The sequence below is a fragment of the Macaca mulatta genome, chromosome X, assembly GCF_049350105.2.
Source record: "Macaca mulatta isolate MMU2019108-1 chromosome X, T2T-MMU8v2.0, whole genome shotgun sequence".
In the NCBI taxonomy this organism is placed as follows: Eukaryota; Metazoa; Chordata; class Mammalia; order Primates; family Cercopithecidae; genus Macaca; species Macaca mulatta.
Window position 1 is genome coordinate 76,658,773 of NC_133426.1, and position 22,370 is coordinate 76,681,142.

The 22,370-nt window shown below is 43.1% G+C and overlaps 1 protein-coding gene across 1 annotated transcript in view; it reads left to right on the forward strand.

Annotated features, from left to right (window-relative positions):
• Nucleotides 1-390: 390 nt before the first annotated feature.
• IGBP1 (immunoglobulin binding protein 1) overlaps nt 391-22,370 on the forward strand; it is a 31,614-nt gene continuing 9,634 nt past the window's right edge. Inside the window, 5 exon segments of the mRNA NM_001195789.1 lie at nt 391-578; nt 964-1,257; nt 12,897-13,092; nt 15,035-15,114; nt 16,501-16,613. Coding sequence (NP_001182718.1) covers nt 391-578; nt 964-1,257; nt 12,897-13,092; nt 15,035-15,114; nt 16,501-16,613 — 871 coding nt within the window.

Here is a 22,370-nt window from a genome sequence, read left to right on the forward strand (position 1 = left end):
CTCCTAAAGCGCACTCGCTCGTCCGCACTCCTGGCCCTCCGAATTCAGCCTCGCCACACCCGGGCTTCAGAGCCCACAGAACTTCTCAGCCCCGTGTCAGCGACGAGGAGCTCATGGTAAAACAGCGCCTAGGGTTTCGTTTGTTTGTTTGTTTGTTTTTAACAGATGCCTACGACTTGTAATAGGCTGCCTCATAAAATGAGTCTATGGAAACGGTTGCCAGGGCCGGCGAACGGCGGCTCCCGGAAGTCCTTTGATGCTTTGGTAACAGTGAGGCTACTGGACCAATGAGCTGCCTCTTCCGGTTTTGTCCGCGGTCGCCCAGTTCTTCTTTATCAAGGTTGCCTTTGACCCCGGGAAAGAGATCTTCCGGGTTCCTCTCTCCCCAAGATGGCTGCTGAGGACGAGTTACTGCTGCCGCGGCTCCCCGAGCTGTTCGAAACGGGCAAACAGTTACTGGACGAAGTAGAAGTAGCGACTGAACCTGCCGGTTCCCGGATAGTCCAGGAGAAGGTGTTCAAGGGCCTGGACCTCCTTGAGAAGGCTGCCGAAATGTTATCGCAGCTCGACTTGTTCAGGTAGGGGGGAAGATAGTAATAATGGCTGAGAACGAAGGTAATAATGGTTACCAAGGGTGGAGCCATTGCGTCTGAGTGGAGGGGACCTTTAGTAGTGAGAACCTTTCGTTCCTACTTACCACTGCGATCTTGTGTACATTGTTTACATTCCCCACCTCTCTTCCCAGATGGTTGATATCCCACGACTCTGCTCCCTAGTGCCTGCTGATTGCAAGGCACTGGATGTGAGCGCTCAGCCACTTTCATTGAGTGAAACTGGGCGCTGTTACCCGTGCCTCCTCCCTCTGCTCCACTCCCAGCCCAGCCTCCCACTCCGTCCCCCAGGAGCCAAGGCCACAATTTGAATGCCTAGCCAGGCTTCACTGCCTCCTTTTTGCTCTTCCAGCCGAAATGAAGATTTGGAAGAGATTGCTTCCACCGACCTGAAGTACCTGTTGGTGCCAGCGTTTCAAGGAGCCCTCACCATGAAACAAGTCAACCCCAGCAAGCGTCTAGATCATTTGCAGCGGGCTCGAGAACACTTTATGAACTACTTAACTCAGTGCCATTGCTATCATGTGGCAGAGTTTGAGCTGCCCAAAACCAAGAACAACTCAGCTGAAAATCACACTGCCAATTCTTCCATGGCTTATCCTAGCCTCGTTGCTATGGCATCTCAAAGACAGGCTAAAATAGAGAGGTGGGTCAATAGCTATAATATGAGGGCTGCCCAATGGCAGTGCTTTTCGGGGGCATGCTTTCTTGGCGGTTGGTGGGGGGCCAGAATGGTGTGTGTCACTTTCTTGGTTCTTATTGAGCATAGGCCCTGGGGAGAGCAAACTTTCCTGAGTTTTTCAAGAAGCCTCTGCTTTTGTTGAGATGATTATACTTACCTGTCAGACCCCTACGACCTTATGGTTGCCAACAGCAGCAATGTAGTTTAGCAGAGTGTCTCCCAACCTTTTCCACATCACATCATAGCAATGTTCACATGGTACAGTGGGGTAGATGTCTCTGGAAGACAAAGCTAGGCCATTTTATGGTCCACTGATTGAGGAGCTCTGTTCAGACTGCTGGAGTAGATGTGTAACATCCTGAACTCATCTTAGTCCTGGCACAGCTTCATCGTGTGATCTTGGAAAAGTTGCTTACTTTCTTAGGTTTTTTTGTTGTTTGTTTTTTAAACAACATTTAATGGGTGGTCATGCTGTCTAGGAACTATGCTAGGCACTGGGGATACAAAGTATATAGGTGTTTGTGTGAGTATGAGTTGTCCGTGCCTTGGAGGAGCATACAATCTGGTGAGGAAAACGGGCATAGAAACAGAATATCAATATAAACTGATGTTATGGAGGGTTGTACAAGGTACTATGAGAGCAGACGGGAGGGGCACCTAACCAAAGGGAGCAGGAGAGAGGAGAAAGCTCCCTGGAAGAGGTGACTTCTGTGCTGAGTTCTTTAAGGGTAAATAGGAATATCCAGAGGAAGAGGAGAGGAGGGCATTAGCCAGCAGAGTATGTAATAGCCTTAGTAAAGCCATAGAGGCATTAAAGAAACAGTGATGGGTGGAGATGTGTAGGACGAAAACAACAGCTATAAGCAATTAGGTGATGGTAGAACACAAAGAGGGTGGTGGTAAGGGGGAAGGAATGATACTGAAGAATGTTGTAGGGTCCACATCAAGGAGAGCCTGGGATGTGAGGAACGTGAAGAGAAACTTGTTGCTGAGAACTTGATAAGGTGTTTGAATCCCAGCTCGACCGCTGTGATTAGTCACTGATTTTTGGCAAATTATTTAATCTTTCAGTACCTGAATTTCCCCAGCTGCAAAATTCAGATAATAGGTCCTTCCTTATAAAGTGGTTTTTGAGGATTAAAAGACAAATATATATATAAAGCAGTTAGCACAATGTTTGACACAGTAAACACTCAAAGTCAACTATTATTATTTGCGGCTAAGAGTATGGGTCGTAGAGTGAGAGACCTGGGTTTGAGACCCAGCTTTACTTATAATTTGTTGGACTTTGGGGAAGTTATTTAACCTAACTGAGCCTCAGCTTTCCTCATATGTGAAATCTAAATAATAATGGTACAGGTGGTCCCCGATTTGCGATGGCTTGTCTTAGAATTTTTTGACTTTATATTGGTGCAGAAGCAATACACATTCAGGGGAACATCAATAAATTACATGAGTTATTCAACACTTTATTATAAAATAGGCCTTGTGTTAGATGATTTTGCCCAACTGTACGCTAATATAAGTGTTCTGAACATGTTGAAGGTAAACTAGGCTAAGCTATGATGTTCAATAAGCTGTATTAAATGTGTTTTCAACTTCCCATATTTTCAATTTATGATGGATTTATTGGGATGTAGCCCCGTTCTAAGTTGAGACACACGTGTACCTACCTCAGGGTTAATAAGCACAAATGGGAAAAAGCACATAAAACAGCCCAATATCTGGCACATGGTGAGTATTCTGTAAATGTCAGCTGCTATCAGATAGGACATGCCAAAGAGCTTACTCTGGTTGGCGACTGAGATCCACTGAAGAGTTCTGTTTCTTTTTTCTTTTTTTTTTTTTTTTTTGATACAGAGTTTTGCTCTTGTCACCCAAGCTGGAGTGCAGTGGTGTGATCTCGGCTCACTGCAATCTCCACCTCCTGGGTTCAAGCAATTCTCCTGCCTCAGCCTCTCGAGTAGCTGGGATTACAGGCACCTGCCACCACGCCCGGCTAATTTTTGTATTTTTAGTAGAGCTGGGGTTTTGCCATGTTGGCCAGGCTGGTCCGCCTCGGCCTCCCAAAGTGCTGGGATTACAGGTGTGAGCTGCTGCGCCCTGGCTGTTTCTTTTCAAATAGTAGCATGATCACATTTGTATTTTAACTAGTACACTCTAACAGCAGTTAGGAAACAATGAGGGAAAAGATTAGACCCAGTTAAGTCACAAAGGTGACTGGGGTTTACTATTGCAATGGTAGAGGGATGGGGGAATATATTTAGGAGGGTTGAATCTACAGGAAACCTGGTGATCAATTGGTTGTGGAAGGTGGGATAGAAGGAAGCAGCAAGGAAAGATGTCCATGTTTCTGATTTAGGTGGATGGCTGTGAAATTTATTGCGATGGGGAAAGAGGAAAAAAAGAAGATGGGGGAAGGTGAGAGTATGAATTTAGTATTGAAACATGTTGAGTTTAAGGTGCCTAGGAGATAAGTAGAGGTATCTGTTAGTCTGAAGCTCAGAGGAGAGGCTTGGTCTAGAGAGCTGAAGATGACTCATTTATTCAAAAATATTTATTAATTCCTTCCTGTGTGCCAGGAGCTGTTCTAGGTGTTAGAGAACCAGATAAAGTCAGTGCTGCTATGGAGCTTTTATTCTGGTGCGAGAGAAAAACAATAAGCTAGTAAATAATGAAATTTCAGCTGGTAAGGACTATGAGGAATAATAAAGTTAGGGGATAGTGAGTGACTGAGGATATGGGCTAGACTGATATGAAATGGAATTTAACATCCTGTCCTTTGTAAGTAGTTGGGGGCAGCCTGTCAGCAGGTAGTAGGTAGTTTAAACAGTGAGTTTGGTATCCAAATAATTATACAAAAAAAAAAAAAAAACCTGCAAGAGAAAGACGAGGGAGTGGTCACATCTGGTTGGAGGGATGAAGAAAAGGTTTCAGAACATAATGGCATTTGACACCAGGCACGGTGGCTCACGCCTGTAATCCCAGCACTTTGGGAGGCTGAGGCAGGTGGATCATTTGAGGTCAGGAGTTCAAGACCAGTCTGGTCAACATGGTGAAACCCCCGTCTCTGAAAAAAAAAAAAAAAAAAATTAGCCGGGAGTGGTGATGCACTCCTGTAATCCCAGGTACTCGGGAGGCTGAGGCAGCAGAATCGCCTGAGCCCGGGAGGCAGAGGCTGCAGTGAGCCGAGATCGCGCTATTGCACTCCAGCCTGGGTAATGGAATGAGACTCTGTCTCAAAAAAAAAAAAAAGAACATAAATGGTATTTGAGACGAGTCTTACAGGATGATTAAAAATAGAAATTAGGCTGAGCATGGTGGCTCATGCCTGTAATCCCAACACTTTGGGAGGCCGAGGCGGGAGGATTACTTGAGCCCAGGAGTTCAAGAACAGCCTAGGCAACAAAGTAAGACTCTGTCTCTACCAAAAAATAAAAATAAAAAATTAGGTGTGGTGGCACAGTCCTGTAGTCCCAGCTACTCCAGAAGCTGAACTGAGCTGGGAGGATCACTTGAGCCCCTGGAGGTTGAGGCTGCAGTGAGCTGTGATCACACCATTGTATTCCAGCCTAGATGACAGAGTGAGACCCTGTCTCAAAAAAAAAAAAAAAAAAGATTTTCTTGAGTGTAAAAGTAATAGTGCTCATTGTAGAAAGTTTGCAAAACAGAAGAATATTTTTTAAATTAAAAATAAGCCTCAGTCCTAGCACTCATGATGATCATTGTTAACTTTCTGGTGTGTTTCCTTTCAGATATATAGTTATTTAAGTTAATAAATTTGGAATGCTGTAACTATCCTGTTTTTTTAACCTAACGTACCGTGAGCATTTCCTCGTGTTTTTTGAAACCATGATATTGAATGTTCCATGCTCTAGTTGTACCATAATTATTTAATCTGTTATTATCAAATATTTAGACACTGGTTTTTTGCTATTCTAAGTAATGCTATAAACAAACATCTTTAAATGCATCTGTCACTGTTTCCTTAGGGTGGATTTCTGGAGCCAGTGACTGGGTCAAAGCGTTTGAATATTTTGAGGCTCTTGACATATGGTAAAAGTGTTGCTTTCCACAATAACAGAGTTTCAGAATATGTTCCACTGCATTTGTCTTGGATGTTAATACTTAGAAAATCCAATTGCGTGGCCGGACGCGGTGGCTCACACCTGTAATCCCAGCACTTTGGGAGGCCAAGGCGGGTGGATCACCTAAGGTCAGAAGTTCGAGACCAGCCTGGCCAACATGGCAAAACCCCATCTCTACTAAAAATACAAAAATTAGCCAGGCGTGGTGGCGGGTGGCGGTAATCTCAGCTTCTTGGGAGGCTGAGGAAGGAGAATTGCTGGAACCCAGGAGGTGGAGGTTAAGCTGAGATCGCACCATTGCACTCCAGCCTGGTCTGACAACAGCGAGACCCCATCTCAAAAAAGAAAAGAAAAAGAAAAAAGAAAAAAAAAGATAATCCAATTGGGCAAACAGAAAGTATCTATTGTTTTGATTTGCATTTCTTTGGCCTGCCTGCTTTGAATGTTTTTCTTAAATGCCTGACAGATATCAACACTTAACTTTATACTAATGTCTCCCACATTCATATCACTAGCCCAGACTCTTCCTGACCTTCAGACCCATACTTGCAACACCCTTCCTTCCTGGGTGTTTCACAGACATGTCATACTTTGAACCCTTGGCTTTTACCCCCAAGTGTGCCTCCACAGCCATCTCAGTAAGTGTACCACCATTGACTTAGGTTTTTAAACCAGAAACCTAGGATTTAGCTTCAATTCCTCCCTTTTTCTGAATTTTCACATCCAGTCTATCAGCAAAGGCCTGTCCATTCTAGCTACAAGAGGTATCTTCTATCCTTCTATTTCTCTCCATCTCCACTATCATACCTCAGTCTAGGCTACCAACATTGCTCACCCTAGATAGATAAATCAGCTCCAAGGCCTTGTGTGATCTGCTGCCTGCCTCTTTTCAGTCTCACCATGTGTCATTCTCCCCTCGTTCACTAGACTCCAGCCACAATGACTGTCTTTCAGTTCTTTGAATAGACCCAGCTCTGTCCCTCTCTAGAATCTCTGTGTGTGCAGTTCTCTTTGCATGGAATGCTCTTCATATGGCTAATTCTTCATCCTCTAGGTCTCAGCTTGAATGTCACTCCTCAGGCCTTTCCAGATCAGTCTCTTTAAGTAGTTAACAAGTATTATTCTCTCTTTGCTTCATGTTTCTTTCCTTCTTGGCACTTATGTGCAGTCATTTCATGTGTCTTTCTGAGTTGTGTCTTTCTCCCCTACTACAGTATATACTCTATGAGGGCACAAACCATTTCTTGTTCACTGTGTTATGCCTGCCGTAGAGCTTGGCATATAGAAGTTACTAAAGCAATACTTCTTGTTGACAAGCAGAAGAAACAAGATGAACAAAATCCCAAAGCCAGGGTATATTTAAGTATGTTCAAAGACCATGTAATAATCTGGTTTGGCAGAAGCTAAGAGAAGTATGGTTGCAGCTCTGCAGAAAGAAGTGATATGTATATAAAATAGTGAAAAAGAAAGGCAGAGGGAGAAATACAAGTTAGCATGTTATGATAGTACTTCAAATAGGAAGGAGTGATAAAAAATGAAGTTATAGCTATCAGAGATACTACTTTTGCAAGAAGAGTTTACATGGTTAGAAAACAGATTACTCAGATCCTTATTTACTTTCTGGAAGTCCCCAACCCATGCCTTTAGATATTGAGGCCGTCTTACATAAAACACCTGAATGGTATGTCCTCTCTCTCAAAACCTGTTTCTTCGTGTATGTCCTCTATTTCCCATATCTGAGGAGTATGAGTCTGGTTGAGTAACAGCAACTCCATCCTTTTGAGAGAAATAGAGAAGTGAACGCTGGCTAAGTAATGAGTCTAGTTTTGGATTTACTGAATTTAGGTCCTAAAGTGGCAACTGGATAGTCATTTCCATAGACAGATTGAAATGTGCAAGTAAAGTTTATGAGACGGTTTTGTGACTGATGTGAAAGATTTAGGAGGCCTCTGCTTTGGTTGGTGTAGATGAGTTTGCCAAGGAAAAACATGTAGACAGAAAAAAACTCAAGGATAAAACTTTGGGGCAAGTTAAGGGAGAAGGAAGAGGAAGGAAAGAGCAATCAGAAACTCAGTAAGGTAGCCGGGCGCGGTCTCTCACGCCTGTAATCCCAGCACATTGAGAGACTGAGGTGGGTAGATCACGAGGTCAGGAGTTCGAGACCAGCCTGGCCAAGATGGTGAAACCCCATCTGTACTAAAAATACAAAAACAAATTAGCTGGGCCTGATGGCAGGCGCCTGTAATCCCGGCTACTCGGGAGGCTGCGGCAGGAGAATCACTTGAACCCGGGAGGTGGAGGTTGCAATGAGCCGAGATTGTGCCACTGCACTCTAGCCTGGGCAACAGAGCAAGACCCCGTCTCAAAAAAGAAACTCAGTAAGGTACAGGTACTTACAGGAGCCTGGAAAAGAGAAAGCAAATGTTATGTCCTCTTTGAAGCCTTTCCCTAATTATCTTCCCTCCCAGATACCATGGCATTTAGTTCATGTCACTTATCACAGTATAACTCTCTGTCAGTCTCTAGACTTGAAACTCCTCAAGATGAGAGACCTTGACTAATTGTATCTCAGTATCCTAATTATATCATTGTATATAATTGCATCCCTTGGTGCCCAACCCAGTAATTGGATCATAGTAGGTACTTGGAGGTGTCTTTGGGAGAGACAGAGTGGTCATAAAAAGATGGAAGCAAAATGCCGTAGCAGAAAAAGCCTAGACTTAGGAGTCAGACCTGGGGTAACTAATCCAATTTCTACCACTTAATAGATGTGGCATCATTTAGCAACCCCCCCCCGCCTCAATTTCTTTATCAGCTAACAGTGTATTGCTGCTTACAAAGCACTTTGATTTGTGTTTTTCCATTTGATCCTCGTAACAACCCCATGAAATAGACATTCTTGTCCCCATTTTAGAGATTAAAAAAAAGCAGGGGGGGCGAGCGCTCTGAGAATTGAATTGCCCAAAGTTACATAGCTAGTAAGTGGCTAGGTTAGGATTTAAACTCAGGTGTTCAAATTCCCAGTTCAGTAACATTCCCACTGTAGCATGGAAAAGAGAAGAGTAGGCCAGGTGTGGTGGCTCATTCCTGTAATCCCAACACTTTGGGAGGCCAAGGCGGGCAGATTGTTTGAGTCTAGGAGTTCAAGACCAGCCTGGGCAACATGGCAAAACCCTGTCTCTACAAGAAATACAAAAATTAGCTGGGTGGTGGTACACGCCTGTAGTCCCAGCCACTCAGGAGACTGAGGTTGGAGGATGACTTGAGCCCGAGAGATTGGGGCTGCAGTAAGCTGTGATCATAGCACTGTACTCCAGCCTGGGTGACAGTAGAGACCCTGTCTCAAAAATAAAGAGAAGAGCGATCATTTAAAAGGGTAGAAAAATGAGTTGAGGGAAAGTGTTTCTAAGACAGGGGAAAGGCACCAGTAGAGTGAAAACTAGCTGCTAATGACAAGGAGGATGATCAATAAATAGAGTGAGGCCTGGAAGAATGTGTGTGGGGTACTAGATTGATAACAAAAGTGGAGTGGTAAAGACATTACCTTTGATCTGGCATAGTGGCTTGTGCATTTAATCACAGCACTTTGGGAGGCTGAGGCAGGAGGATCATTTGAGGCAGGAGTTTGAGATCAGCCTGGGCAATGTAGTGAGACCCCGTCTCACTACAAAAAAATTAAAAATTAGCTGGGCATGGTGGTGTGCGCCTGTCTTAGCTACTCGGGAGGCTGAGGTGAGAGGATCGCTTGAGCCGAGGAGCTCGAGGCCAAAATAAGCTGTCATCACACCACTGCACTCCAGCCTGGGCAACCAAGCGGGACCAAAGCAAAACAAAAAAAAAAAAAACAAAGACATTACCTTGGAAATGCCTTGGTAGAGACAGAATTAGCTCCTTAAAGACAAGAGTAAAAGAGGAAGAGAGAAGTTATAAAATTTTTTTTTTTTTTTTTTTTTTTTTTTTTGAGGCAGAGTTTTGCTCTGTCGCCCAGGCTGGAGTGCAATGGCGTGATCTCAGCTCACTGCAACCTCCACCTCCCGGGTTCAAGCAATTCTGCCTCAGCCTCCCGAGTAGCTGGGATTACAGGCATGTACCTCCCTGCCCAGTTAATTTTGTACTTTTAGTAGAGACGGGGTTTTTCCATGTTGGTCAGGCCAGTCTCAAACTCCTGACCTCAGGCGAGCTGCCTGCCTCAGCCTCCCAAAGTGCTGGGATTACAGGTGTGAGCCACCGCGCCCGGCCAGTTAGAGATTTTATGGTGAAGAGGGAAATTGAATTCTACATTGGCTGGCCATCTGGTGAGTGTGATGGTGATAATAGTCTTCACAAAAGATGAACAAAAGGATGGCTGAGCAAGGGTGACCGCTCAGCCAAAGTTTGACAATAATGGTTTGTAGTTGAACCATTTGATACAAGTTTCTAATTCCTTAACTCTCTTCAACAGCTTGGGAACAGAGAAAGGGAATGGAAGTTGCCCAGGGTCAGAAGGGTTACAAGGATAGGGGATTGTAGGGCAATAGGGAGTATTTCCATGTAATGGCCCACCATGGGGAATCTTAACGGTGATGAAGGTCTAAGACTGGTTTTCCATCTGGTCCTTGGAGCCCCAAAATTTCACTGCAGTGCCTCAGGGTGGGGGGGAGTGTTGGCAGCCCTCCTGATTTAACCAAGGTAAATTTTACTTGTTTATTACTTATGGGAGTTCCATGGCATCTCTCATTAGAAGAAAAGGTTCTTTTACTAAGACAAAATTGTTTAAAAAACACTGGCCCAAATGAACAAGTGTTGAGTTAGAAGTTTAAAAGATGATGAGCAGGCTGGGTGCGGTGGCTCACACCTGAAATACACTTTGAGAGGCTGAGGCGGGCAGATGACCTGATGTCAGGAGTTTGAGACCAGCCTGGCCAACATGGCAAAACCCCGTCTCTACTAAAAATACAAAAATTAGCTGGGTGTGGTGGTGCACACCTATAATCCCAGCTACTTGGGAGGCTGAGGCAGGAGAATCACTTGAACCCGGGAGGTGGAGATTGCAGTGAGCCAAAATTGCGCCGCTGCACTCCAGCCTGGGTGACAGAGCAAGACTCTGTCTCAAAAAAAAAAAAAGAGGTGATGAGCAAAGTCATAGAAGCTAGGAAATAGAAGAAAAGGAAGGAGCAGCAGAGTACAGTAGTTAGGCCTTAAGCATGCAGAGAATGGGAAAAGAAACAAAAGAACCTTATTCAGAGGACTACTAGACTAACCCCGAATTTACCCTGAATTGTATCATCCTAAGGTCTTCATATGTTATTTTTTTCCTGTGACTTAGGTACATCCAGGAAAGAGGGTTGGGGATAGGAGTGAGACTGGAGTTAAACATTCTCAAGCGGTATCTCTTGATAGCATTCATGAACTAGAAATTGTATTTCTTTGTAGTGTTTTACTCAGAAAGCTTCCTAGGATGATGATGTGTCAGTTATTTGTAACATTATAGTAAATGTCCAATTGTTAAGTAAAAGGAACAGAAGAGCCTAAAAATTTTTTAAATAGCCTTTTCAGAACAGTGGTTCTTGACTTTTTTTTTTTTCTTTTTTTTTTTTTGAGATGAAGTCTCACTCTGGCGTCAGGCTGGAGTGCAGTGACACGATCTCGGCTCACTGCAACCTCTCACTCCCTGGCTCAAGCGGTTTTCCTGCCTCAGCCTCCCAAGTAGCTGGAATTACAGGCGCACGCCACCACGCCCAGCTAATTTTTGTGTTTTTAGTAGAGATGGGGTTTCACCATGTTGGCCAGGGTGGCCTCGATCTCCTGACCTCATGATGCACCCCCCTCAGCCTCCCAGAGTCCTGGGATTACAGGGCCGAGCCACTGCGCCCGGCCGGTTCTTGACTTTTCATGGGTCATGGACCCCTTGCCCCTTTGATAATTTGATAAAATCTATACAGATTTCTCAGCCAAAGAAAGAGAAAGCATATAGGTAGAGTGCTGTATAAAATTTGAGGGAGTTCAAGGACCACCCCCACCACACTGAACTCTCTGTGGACTTCAGCTTAAGACACCCTGATTTGGGTGAAGACCTACAGAGGAACATCTGAGTCTGGAGAGTCTGAAGTGGGATTTCAAGCAGAGATATTTCAAGATACGTCTCTTGGAAATCTTGATGTTTTTCCTTGACTTCTCTCTTTCCTTCAGGCTCTTACATCCAATAAATCAACATATCCTATCTATTTTATATTTTAAATATACCCGCATCCCACTATCTCCATCACTACCTTCCTGTTTCAGGTCACCATCTCTCACTTGGATTGTGGCAGTATCCTCTCAATTGCTTTCCCTGCTTATATCCTTGCCTCATAGCTCCCACAGCCTATACTCCACACAACAGCCAGAGTGGCCCGTATTTTAAAAAGTCTTTCAATGTCACTCTATTCATGTCATGTATTCAAAAGCCTCCAGTGGCTTTCCCCTTCAAAATATCATGATATTTGATATTTTGGTTATTGCGACCTACCAGGTTCTACACATTATGGCCCTGGCTATGTCTCACTTCATTTTCTATCACTCCTCTTGACCTCAGCCACACTGGCCACCTTGATATTTCTCAGCCGTGTCAGGCCAGGCACACTTCCCACCTCATGGCCCTTGTATTTGCTCGTCTTCCTTAGCAGTCTTCCAGATATTGGCATAGTTACTTTCCTGAAGTCTTTGTTCACTGTCACCTTTTCAGAGAGGTCTCTTCTGACTACCTTGTATCTAATAGCACCACTACTTTTCCACCATCACCGTATGCACTTGACCTTACTTTTTGCTCTTTCATAGCACTTATCACAACCTAACTCATCTATTTCTTTTTGTCTACTCCACTAGAATGAATGCTTCATGAGACCAAGGACTTTTCTTTTATACACTGCTGTGTCTCCAGCACTGAGAATGGTGCCTGTCACGCAGTAGGTACTCAGTAGATATTTGTCGGATGACATACTAGAATGCATCCTGAAAAAGAAAGGTAGCCAGGGTGGTTACGAGTCTTCAGATGATATAAAGATAAGCCAGAAGAGCTGGGAACATTTTGCCCAGAAGAAAAAAAGAGTTGACCATTTTTTAGGCTGTTTCACAAGGCATTCCTGCATCAGTGGCAGGTAAATGACCTCTAAGATTCTACGATTCTTTGAAGGTGTAATTCTCAAAATGGAAGCATCATAGGAAGCACTATGTTGCGATTCTAAGCACCCACCCTAGTAAAGGTCAGTATAATCAAATGACTAAGGTACTCATCGTCCCTAAAAGAGTTGCTGAGATCCGGTTACTTCTGTATTTTTCTGGCTTCAGAATGTACTCCTCAGCCCCTGCTGGGTCCTTGTCATCTGAGGGAACTGCCTGGTGGCAAACTCGGGGGTATAGAATCTATATTCCTGCCAAAGTGGAAATTGGCATGCTTACTACCCGGTCATTTGCAAAGATGAAATCTTATTGAGGCCTTCTTTTGAAGGAATACCTCTTTATTTGTAAGTTCATGGGTAATGCTTTTCTGTGGAACAGATACAAGCAGAAGAAGGAGTTGGAGCATAGGTTGTCTGCAATGAAATCTGCTGTGGAAAGTGGTCAAGCAGATGATGAGCGTGTTCGTGAATATTATCATCTTCACCTTCAGAGGTGGATTGATATCAGCTTAGAAGAGATTGAGAGCATTGACCAGGAAATAAAGATCCTGAGAGAAAGAGACTCTTCAAGAGAGGTAAGCCTGGCCAAAGAAAGCTACTGCCAGAGAGTTGAGTATTCTACAGGAGATCAAATTAAGATCCTGTTAAGTCTCCATAAAATCACTGTTTTTATCAAGATGAGTATAGAAAGGCCAAAGGGTCACTAGAGTAACTTTCTCTTTAATTTAATGTGCTCCCCAGTGCTTTTTAATCTGTAACACACTTGTAGTCATTTGTAATGTTGTGGTATACCATGGGGGACAGAAAAGTCTCTGAAATAAAAATTGGTTTTGGTTGTGGAAAGCTGTGGCTGCTGAAGGAAGGCATAGGGAGTTAAACCTTTTGAAATCTGTGCTAACTGGCCACTATGGTGGCTCATGCCTGTAATCCCAGCACTTTGGAATGCCAAGGCGGGCAGATCACTTGAGGCCTGGAGTTTGAGACCAGCCTGGCCAATATGGCAAAACCCCCTCTCTACTAAAAATACAAAAATTAGCCGGGTATGGTGGTGCGTGTCTGTGATTCCAGCTACTCAGGAGGCTGAGGCAGGAGAATTGCTTGAACCTGGGAGGCAGAGGTTGCAGTGAGCTGAGATCATGCCACTGCACTCCAGCCTGGGTGACAGAATGAGACTCCATCTCAAAAAAAAAAAAAAAAAATTGTGCTGACTATAATAAAGGGGAAGAGAGAAAGAGGATAGGAATGGAGAAGAAAGGTAGAACTGGAGGAGAGGGAGAAAAGAATAGGAAGAATCTGAAACAAAAGACCAGGGGGATATGCTTAGGGTGGAGGAGGAATTAGAATTTAACCTTGCCACAATGATGCACTCTCACACCTTTAGATAACCCACGTAGGAGGCACAGCAAGGACATTTCCATGCACAGAGTGTCCAGTAAACTGGTAAAGAAACCTGGCGTAACAGCTTTGGCTGTCTTTGAACATCATAACCCTGTTTTGGAGCTGCCACTTCAGAAGAATAGGCTCTGCTGCCACTTGTTCTTTGGTTCAGGACACAACATGAATTGGGTTGAATTTATCAGCAAGTCACAGGCATTTATTTAAGTCCTCAGAGAAACCTCTTCCTAATTTGATTTGTACTAATTAGCCCAGGAGCTCTTGCCTCAGGATAACATCAACCTAGTTCTTCATGTTAAGAGATCAAAGAATGAACAATTAGTATTCTAAGGTCATAAGGCCCCTTGAGCATGTCTAGATGAGTGCTTTACAAGCATTTTAAGGCTGGACTTTTCTGGGTCCTGCCCTGTCCCTTTCTTTGTGTGTGGGTTTTTTGTTTTTTCTTGTTCATTTGTTTGTTTGTTGTAATTGTCGTGTTGTTTTCATGTCCTCTCATGTGGTATTGGAATTGGTTCTGAAAGTGATCGAGCTAGAACTAAGTGAGCACCTTTTCTTTAACCATCCTTTGTTTCAGCATGCCCCTAGAAAGCCAAGGTTCCTTGAAACTTTTCTATATACCTGTATATGGAAACTACCAACTATTCCTTGTCCCTTTCATTTAGGAACATTGACTTCTAAAGCGCCGTAGAAGTTCTTGACAGTTAAGTGCATAATTACATTGGAAGAGGTTTTAGAAGAAAGGTTGTAGTGATTCAACTTTTTAACTGAAGGCCAGGCTGAGGAAAGGGGCTTCAAGTTCACCTCAAGGGATTTAGATGGAACATGGAAGAGGACTTTGGAATCTTCTTCTTTGGACAGGGTATTTTAAAGCCAAGTAATTTTTTTTACTTCTAGTGATATGATTCCTGGGAGAACTTTCTGTCTTTTTTGTAAGGTACTCAGGCCCCCTCAGGAGAGCTAAGGAACCTCCACCATTAGTGTTCCGCTGCTATATCTTAGAGACTGATAAATAGAAAGTGAATTTTGAATCCAGAGCTTTTCAAGCACCCGAAGACTTGAGAGCCCATATGGTAGGTTGAGTAAAATGGCAAATTCACCTCTCATAATTAATTTCCTTTTTAGGCATCAACTTCTAACTCATCTCGCCAAGAGAGGCCTCCAGTGAAACCCTTCATTCTCACTCGGAACACGGCCCAAGCCAAGTAGGTAGTACTAGAAAGGGGTTTGCTTTGCAGCCCTCTGCTTTTATGGTTCAATGTGGCAATTCATGAGTGACCCACAGACTGAGTGATGTTGAAAAGTCATGAACTCGGCCGGGCACAGTGTCTCACGCCTGTAATCCTAGCACTTTGGGAGGCCGAGGTGGGTGGATCACCTGAGGTCGGGAGTTCGAAACTAGCCTGACCAACATGGAGAAACCCCGTCTCTACTAAAAATACAAAATTAGCTGGGCGTGGTGGCACATGCCTGTAATCCCAGCTACTAGGGAGGCCGAGGCAGGAGAGTCGATTGAACCTGGGAGGCAGAGGTTGCAGTGAGCCGAGATCACGCCACTGCCCTCCAGCCTAGGCAACAAGAGTGAAACTCCGTCTCAAAAAAAAAAAAAAAAAAAGAAAAGAAAAGTCATGATCTCACCTACGGAAGTTGTTCTTTTATCAAAGGGATATTATCTCTCCCGAAACTTTCACCATGTCTGTCTTCCTCAGATACTTCCTTCACAAACTCAAGCTTAAAAATAGGCACACATGGGCCAGGCATGGTGGCTCACGCCTGTAATCCCAGCCCTTTGGGAGGCCGAGGCAGGCGGGTCACCTGAGGTCAGGAGTTCAAGACCAGCCTGGCCAACATGGCAAAGCCCTATCTCTACTAAAAATAGAAAAATGAGCCAGGCATGTTGGTGGGCACCTGTAATCCCAGCTACTCAGGAGGCTGAGGCAGGAGAATCGCATGAACCCAGGAGGTAGAGGCTGCAATGAGCTGAGATCACCCCATTACACTCCAGCCTGGTCGACAGAGTGAGACTCCATCTAAAAAAAAAAAAAAAAAAAAAGGCGGACATGTAAACAAACAAATAAAACAGAAAAAAGGAAAATAATTGAACGGGGAATTGTATACTTTAAAGGGTTTTTTTTGTTTTGTTTTGTTTTGTCCTTTAAACATTATTCGCACTCTTCCTGCCTTCAGCTACAATTCTCAAAAGGACATATTTGCCTCCCTGTGATTTAATTCTGAGTTCTTGAGATACTTTTCCCTAGGGTGGCATGAGAGTCTCCTTGTTTTCTGTACCTTTCAGAGTCACCAACTGTGAATACCCATTCCACGGTGTCTTCACTGCTTTGTGGAGTATTGGCCTCTGGGATTGCTTAATGGGAGATGATCCTGGGCTATTTATCTTCTCATGAAAGCTCTGGACTTTAATGCCCCTTTCTGGATGCCTCTTTTTACATATCCTCCCGTGAGTTTGCACAACTCCTCAGAAGTTGACTGGGTAGGGAACAAGGCTGAAATGGACACAGACTTGGTTGTTAAAGAGACTTTTTAGTAGTAGTTTTTTTTTTCGTTTTCTAAATGCAGTGTAATTTTTGCAGAGTATTTGGAGCTGGTTATCCAAGTCTGGCAACTATGACGGTGAGTGACTGGTATGAGCAACATCGGAAATATGGAGCATTACCGGATCAGGGAATAGCCAAGGCAACACCAGGTATGACGGGGTAGGAGGGAAATAGTTGTACCACTGGTCTTTTACTCCCTGGCAATTAAGTTCTCACCAAGTATAGTTGCCCTTTAGGAGCAGAAATAGTGGGGACAAAGATTCTGAGTAATAGAAAGATTCTAGGCAGTATTACGTTTATTATTAGATAGCAGATGATTATGGGAGGATGGGGACGGTGGTAGCATAGTTTGTAAATCTCTCCAAATGTCATGACATAAAAACAGAGCAAGCTGTGTAGAAAACTCAGTCTGTGGATAGCAGTTCCACATCTGGTAATGGCAGAGTAGGTTGTATCAGGCCAGCCCTTCATACAGGATAACAATTACAAACTGAACAAAATATTTTTAAAAACAACTACCTGAAGGTACTGGAAGGTCACCAAAACAGGTGTAAGCTGAAGGAGAGTCAGCACTTACAAGGAGGAAATGATACTTGGAACTCCTTGAGGGCAGGGACTTTGGCTTACTGTACCTTTAATGCCCAACTTAGTAATTGGGTCATAGTGGGTACTTGGAATTGTCTTTGGAAGGGCAAGATGGAGAGGGTGGCCATCAAAAAGGTGGAAGCAATAGGGTATAACAGAAAAAGTATGGACAGACCTGGGATGAACAGTCTGACTCCTGTCACATTTCTTTGAGACGAAGTCTCACTCTTGTCCCCCAGGCTGGACTGCAATGGCGTGATGTTGGCTCACTGCAACCTCCGCCTCTCCTGCCTCAGCCTCCCGAGTAGCTGGGATTACAGGCACCTGCCACCATGCCTGGCTACTTTTTGTATTTTTAGTAGAGATGGGGTTTCACCATGTTGTCAGGCTGGTCTTGATCTCCTAACCTCAGGTGATCTACCCACCTTGGCCTCCCAAAGTGCTGGGATTACAGGCATGAGCCACTGTGTCTGACCCTCCTGTCACTTAATAGATGGAATATCCTAGTCCCTCTGAGCTTCAGTTTTCTTATCTCATATATTAACCCATTTGATCCTTTTTTAAAAAGGAAAAATAGAGACAGGGTCTCACTGTGTTTTCCAGGCTAGTCTCAAACTCCTGGGCTCAGGCAATCCTCCTGCCTCAGCCTCCCAAAGCACTGGGATTATAAGCATCAGTCACCACGCTCAGCTTCATTTGATCCTCTTAAAACTTCATGAAGCAAACATTCTTCTTCTCATTTTAAGATGAGAAAGTGCTCTGGGACAAATAGGTGAAAACAAAAAGAAAAAAAATAAAAATAAATAAGATGCGCTGGGCACAGTGGCTCACACCTTTAGTCCCAACACTTTGGGAGGCTGAGGCAGGCGGATTGCTTGAGCTCAGGAGTTCAAGACCAGCCTGAGCAATATGGCGAAACCCCATCTCTACCAAAAATACAAAAACCAACCGAGCGTAGTGGCATGTATCTGTAGTCCCATCTACTCGGGTGGCTGAGGTGGGAGGATCACATGAGCCCAGGAGGCAGAGGTTGTAGTGAGCCAAGATCATGCCACTGCACTCCAGCCTGGGTGACAGAGTGAGACCCTGTCTCAAATAAATAAAATGAGGAAGTAGTCACTGAGAACTGACTTAAAGTGGCCTGACTAGGATTTAAAATCAGACCTTCAAATTCCTAGATTCAGTTCTCTTTCTCCTATAGCACCAAAAAGAGAAGAGTGGTAATTTGAAAGGATTAGCTTTTCACCTGTGGGCAAACTGCAGTTACTATGATGTGGGGTAACTCAAACTTAGTTAGGAACTTGCAGTAGTACTGTTTGAGGAATGAGAGAACTGAGGTCACAGTGACTAGCAACTGAAAAATGAAGGAAGATATCCCAGAAAAGAGAGAACCACAGAGAAGATGCCCTTTTTCTGTGTACAGACCCTACTGAAATCTCTGGCTGACTATGCATGCACAGAATGGACTCTAAGCACCTCAGCTAAGGCTAAAATAACTGAATGGAGAATTCAGCTGTTGCCCAATGCAAGGGAGGTAGAATTTGGCATTTTGGTTTTAGACAAGTTAATTGCCTGCTAAAATGAAAAATCAGTACTCTTTAGAGGAATGAAACATAATTCAAAATCTCTACAGTATATCATTTATCACGTCCAGAATTCAATTCTAAGCTATTAGACATGAAAAAAACAAACAGGAAAATGTGACTCATAACTCGAAAGGCAGTCAATGGATACCAACCCCAAGATAACTCAGATGTTGGAATTAGCGGACAGGGACTTTAAAACAGCTATTATTTTTATCCTCAAGGGCAGAGAGCAAAAGATGTTTGTAATTAATGAAGAGATAAGAAATCTCAGCAGAGAAATAGAAACTATACACATAATTCTGGAATGGAAAAATACAGTATCTGAAAATGTAAAGTCCCTGGATGAGCTTAATACCAGATTGTTGCTGACAGAAGAGCATGTCAGTTAACTTGAAGATCAATAGAAATTATCCAATCTGAAAAAAAAGAATGGGTAAAAGTAAGCAGTATCTCAGTAGCCTGCGGAATTATGTACAAAGGTCTCATGTATGTGCAATTGGAATGCCAGTACTTGAGGAGAAAGAAGGGAACAGAAAAACTTGAAGAAATGATGGCTAAAGATTTCCCAAGATTCAGAAATGTCAGCAAACCCCAAGCAGTTTAAATACAAAGAAAATCACACATAGGCACATTATAGTCAAACTGCAGAACACCAGAGAGAAAGAGGAAATTTTGAAATCATCCAAAGATAAAGTACACATTACAAATAGGAGAACAAGGATATAAATTATTGCTGAATTTCCATTAAAAACTGTGGGAGCCGGAGATGGTGGAACATCTTCAAAGTGGTGGGGGGAGGAACTTGTCAATGTATAATTTTATACCCAGTGAAAAATATCCATAAAATGAAGATGAAATTAAGACATTTTCAGATAAATGAGAGCTACAAGAATTCTTCACCAGAAAATTGACATTAGAGAAATGCTGAAGAAAATTCCTCAGGCTGAGGGGAATGGTATCTATTCAGATAGAAATGTAAATATTCAAGTAGTGAAGAGCATCAGAAATGGTAAATATGTGGGTAAATACAAAGGACTCTCTCCCTCAACCCAGTTTTAAAAAACTATACGTGACTTCTCAAAGCAAAAATTACAGTACTGTCTTGTGAGGTTTATAATATATGAGGTGTAGTATATATGACAGCCATTGCAAAAAGGACAGGGTAAATGGAACTGTTTTGTTTGTGAGATTCTTCTGTTTTATGTGAACTGATACATGTACACAAATTACTCTAAAACTTAGCAGCTTAAAATAATCAGCATTCATTGTATCACATAGTTTCTGAGGGTGAGGAATTCAGAAGCAACTGGGTGGTCCTAGCTCAGAAACATTCATGAGGTTGCAGTCAAGCTGTCAGCTGGGGCTGCAGTCTTCTGGAAGCTTGGATGGGACTAGAGAATTTGCTGCCAAGCTCATCAATGTAGCTGAGGACAGGAGGCTCACATAGCATTGCTCACAACATAACAGCTTTCATTCCCCAAAGTGAATGATCTGAGAATGACCCAAATCAAAAGGCTCAACATCTTTTGTAATCTAATGTTGGAATATGACTTCTGCCCTATTCTATTGGTCATATAGGCCAACCCTGACAAACAGTATGAGAGGGGACTCCATAAGAGCATGAATACCAAGAGGCTGGGATTGTTGTGCACCATCCTTGAGGCCCCCCATCACATAATTTTAACTCTAGGTAGGCTGGAAAGTTAAAGATGAACATTGTATTTCCTAGAGCAACTACTTAAAAAATAATTTATCAAGAGAATGAGAAAACAAGCCACAACCTGGGAGAAGATACTTGCAAAAGACATATCTGATGAAGGACTTTGTATATTTTACCCAAAATATACAAAGAACTCTTAAAACCCAACAATAAGAAAAGGAGCAGTTTTAGGCCAGGTGTAGTGGCTCACACCTGTAATCCCAATACTTTAGGTGGCCAAAGTGGGAGGATCCCTTGAGCCCAGGAGTTCAAGATCAGCTTGAGCAACATGGTAAGACCCCCTCTCCACAAAAAAAAAAAAAAAAAAAGTTTTAAAAAACTAGCCAAGCATGATGGTTTGTGCCTGTAGTCCCAGACACTTAGGAGGCTGAGGTGGGAGGATTACTTGAGCCTATGAGGTCGAGGCTGCAGTGAGCTATCATCGCACCACTGCACTCCAGCCTGGGTGACAGAGCAAGACCCTGTCTCAAAAAAAAGGGAGCAGCCTGATTAAGAAGTGGGCCAAAAACCTTAACCAATACCTCACCAAAGAAAGTACACAGATCACAGATAAGCATGTGAGAAGATGCTCTACATCATGGCATTAGGGCAATGAAAATTAAACCACACTGAGATACCACTATACACCTGATAGAATGGCCAAATGCAGAGCACCTCAAATGTAAATGGAATAAACCTTCAAATTAGAAGTCAGGGATCGATTATCAGGTCTAGCTACATGCTGTCTATAAGAGATACATTTTAAATATGAAGACACAGATTGGTTACAAATAAAAAGAACAAAAAAGTTATATAGGTGGCTATAATAATCCCAGCACTTTGGGAGGCCAAGGCATTTGGATCACGAGGTCAGAAGTTCAAGACCAGCCTGACCAACATGGTGAAACTCCGTCTCTACTAAAAATACAAAAGTTAGCCGGGTGTGGTGGTGCGCGCCTATAATCCCAGCTACTCAGGAGGCTGAGGCAGGAGAATCACTTGAACCCGGGAGGCTGAGATTGCAGTGAGCCGAGATCACACCACTGCACTCCAGCTTGGGTGACAGAGTGAGACTCTATCTCAAAAAAAAAAAAAGATATATAGGTTGAGCATCCTAAATCTGAAAATGAAAAACCTGAAATGCTCCAAAATCCGAAAGTTCTTAAAGCTAATGATGCTTAAAGGAAATGCTCGCTGGAGCATTTTAGATTTTCAGATTTGGGATGCTCAACCAGTAAGTATATGATGCAGATATTCTAAAATAAAAAACAAATCTGAAATACTTCTGGTCCCATGCATTTCAGATAAGGGATACTCAACCTATACCATGCTAACAGTAAGCATAAGAAAGCTGCAGTAGCTATAGTAATATCAGATAAAGTAGATTTCAAGACGAAAATGTATTATCAGATATTTTGAAAGGGCATTTCCTACTGATAAAGTGGCAATTTATCAGGGAGACACAGCAGTCATAAATGCGTTTGTGCCTAATAATTTTCAAATTATTTACTTGAATACTTATAGGCCACGGTAGGGTTATTCATTGGCCCAATTTCAATATTGCGTCTCCAGGAACAGAAAGGCCTGGGGCAGGGTTGGGACAGCCAGTCCGTGGAGCAGTCAGTACATACACATTTACCCATTAAGTTCTCCGTCTTCTGTGGGCATGGTTTGTGGTGCCCCAAAACAATTACACTGGTAATACCAAAGACCACAGATCACCATAACAAATAAAGAAAAAGTTTGAGAAACTGAGAATTACCAAAATGTGACACAGTGACACGAAGTGAGCAAATGCTCTTAGCAAAAGGGCACCAATAGACTTGCTCACTGCAGGGTTGCCACAAACCTTCAATTTGTAAAAAAAAAAAAAAAAAAAAAAAAAAAAAAAAGTCTCTGCAAAGCACAGTAGAGTGAGGCACAATAAAACAAGGTATGCCTTCACCTTCTTTTCAGATACCCATGGAACATTCACCAAGGTGGATCATATACCGGTCTATGAAATAAGTCTCAATAAATTTTTAAAAATTGAAATC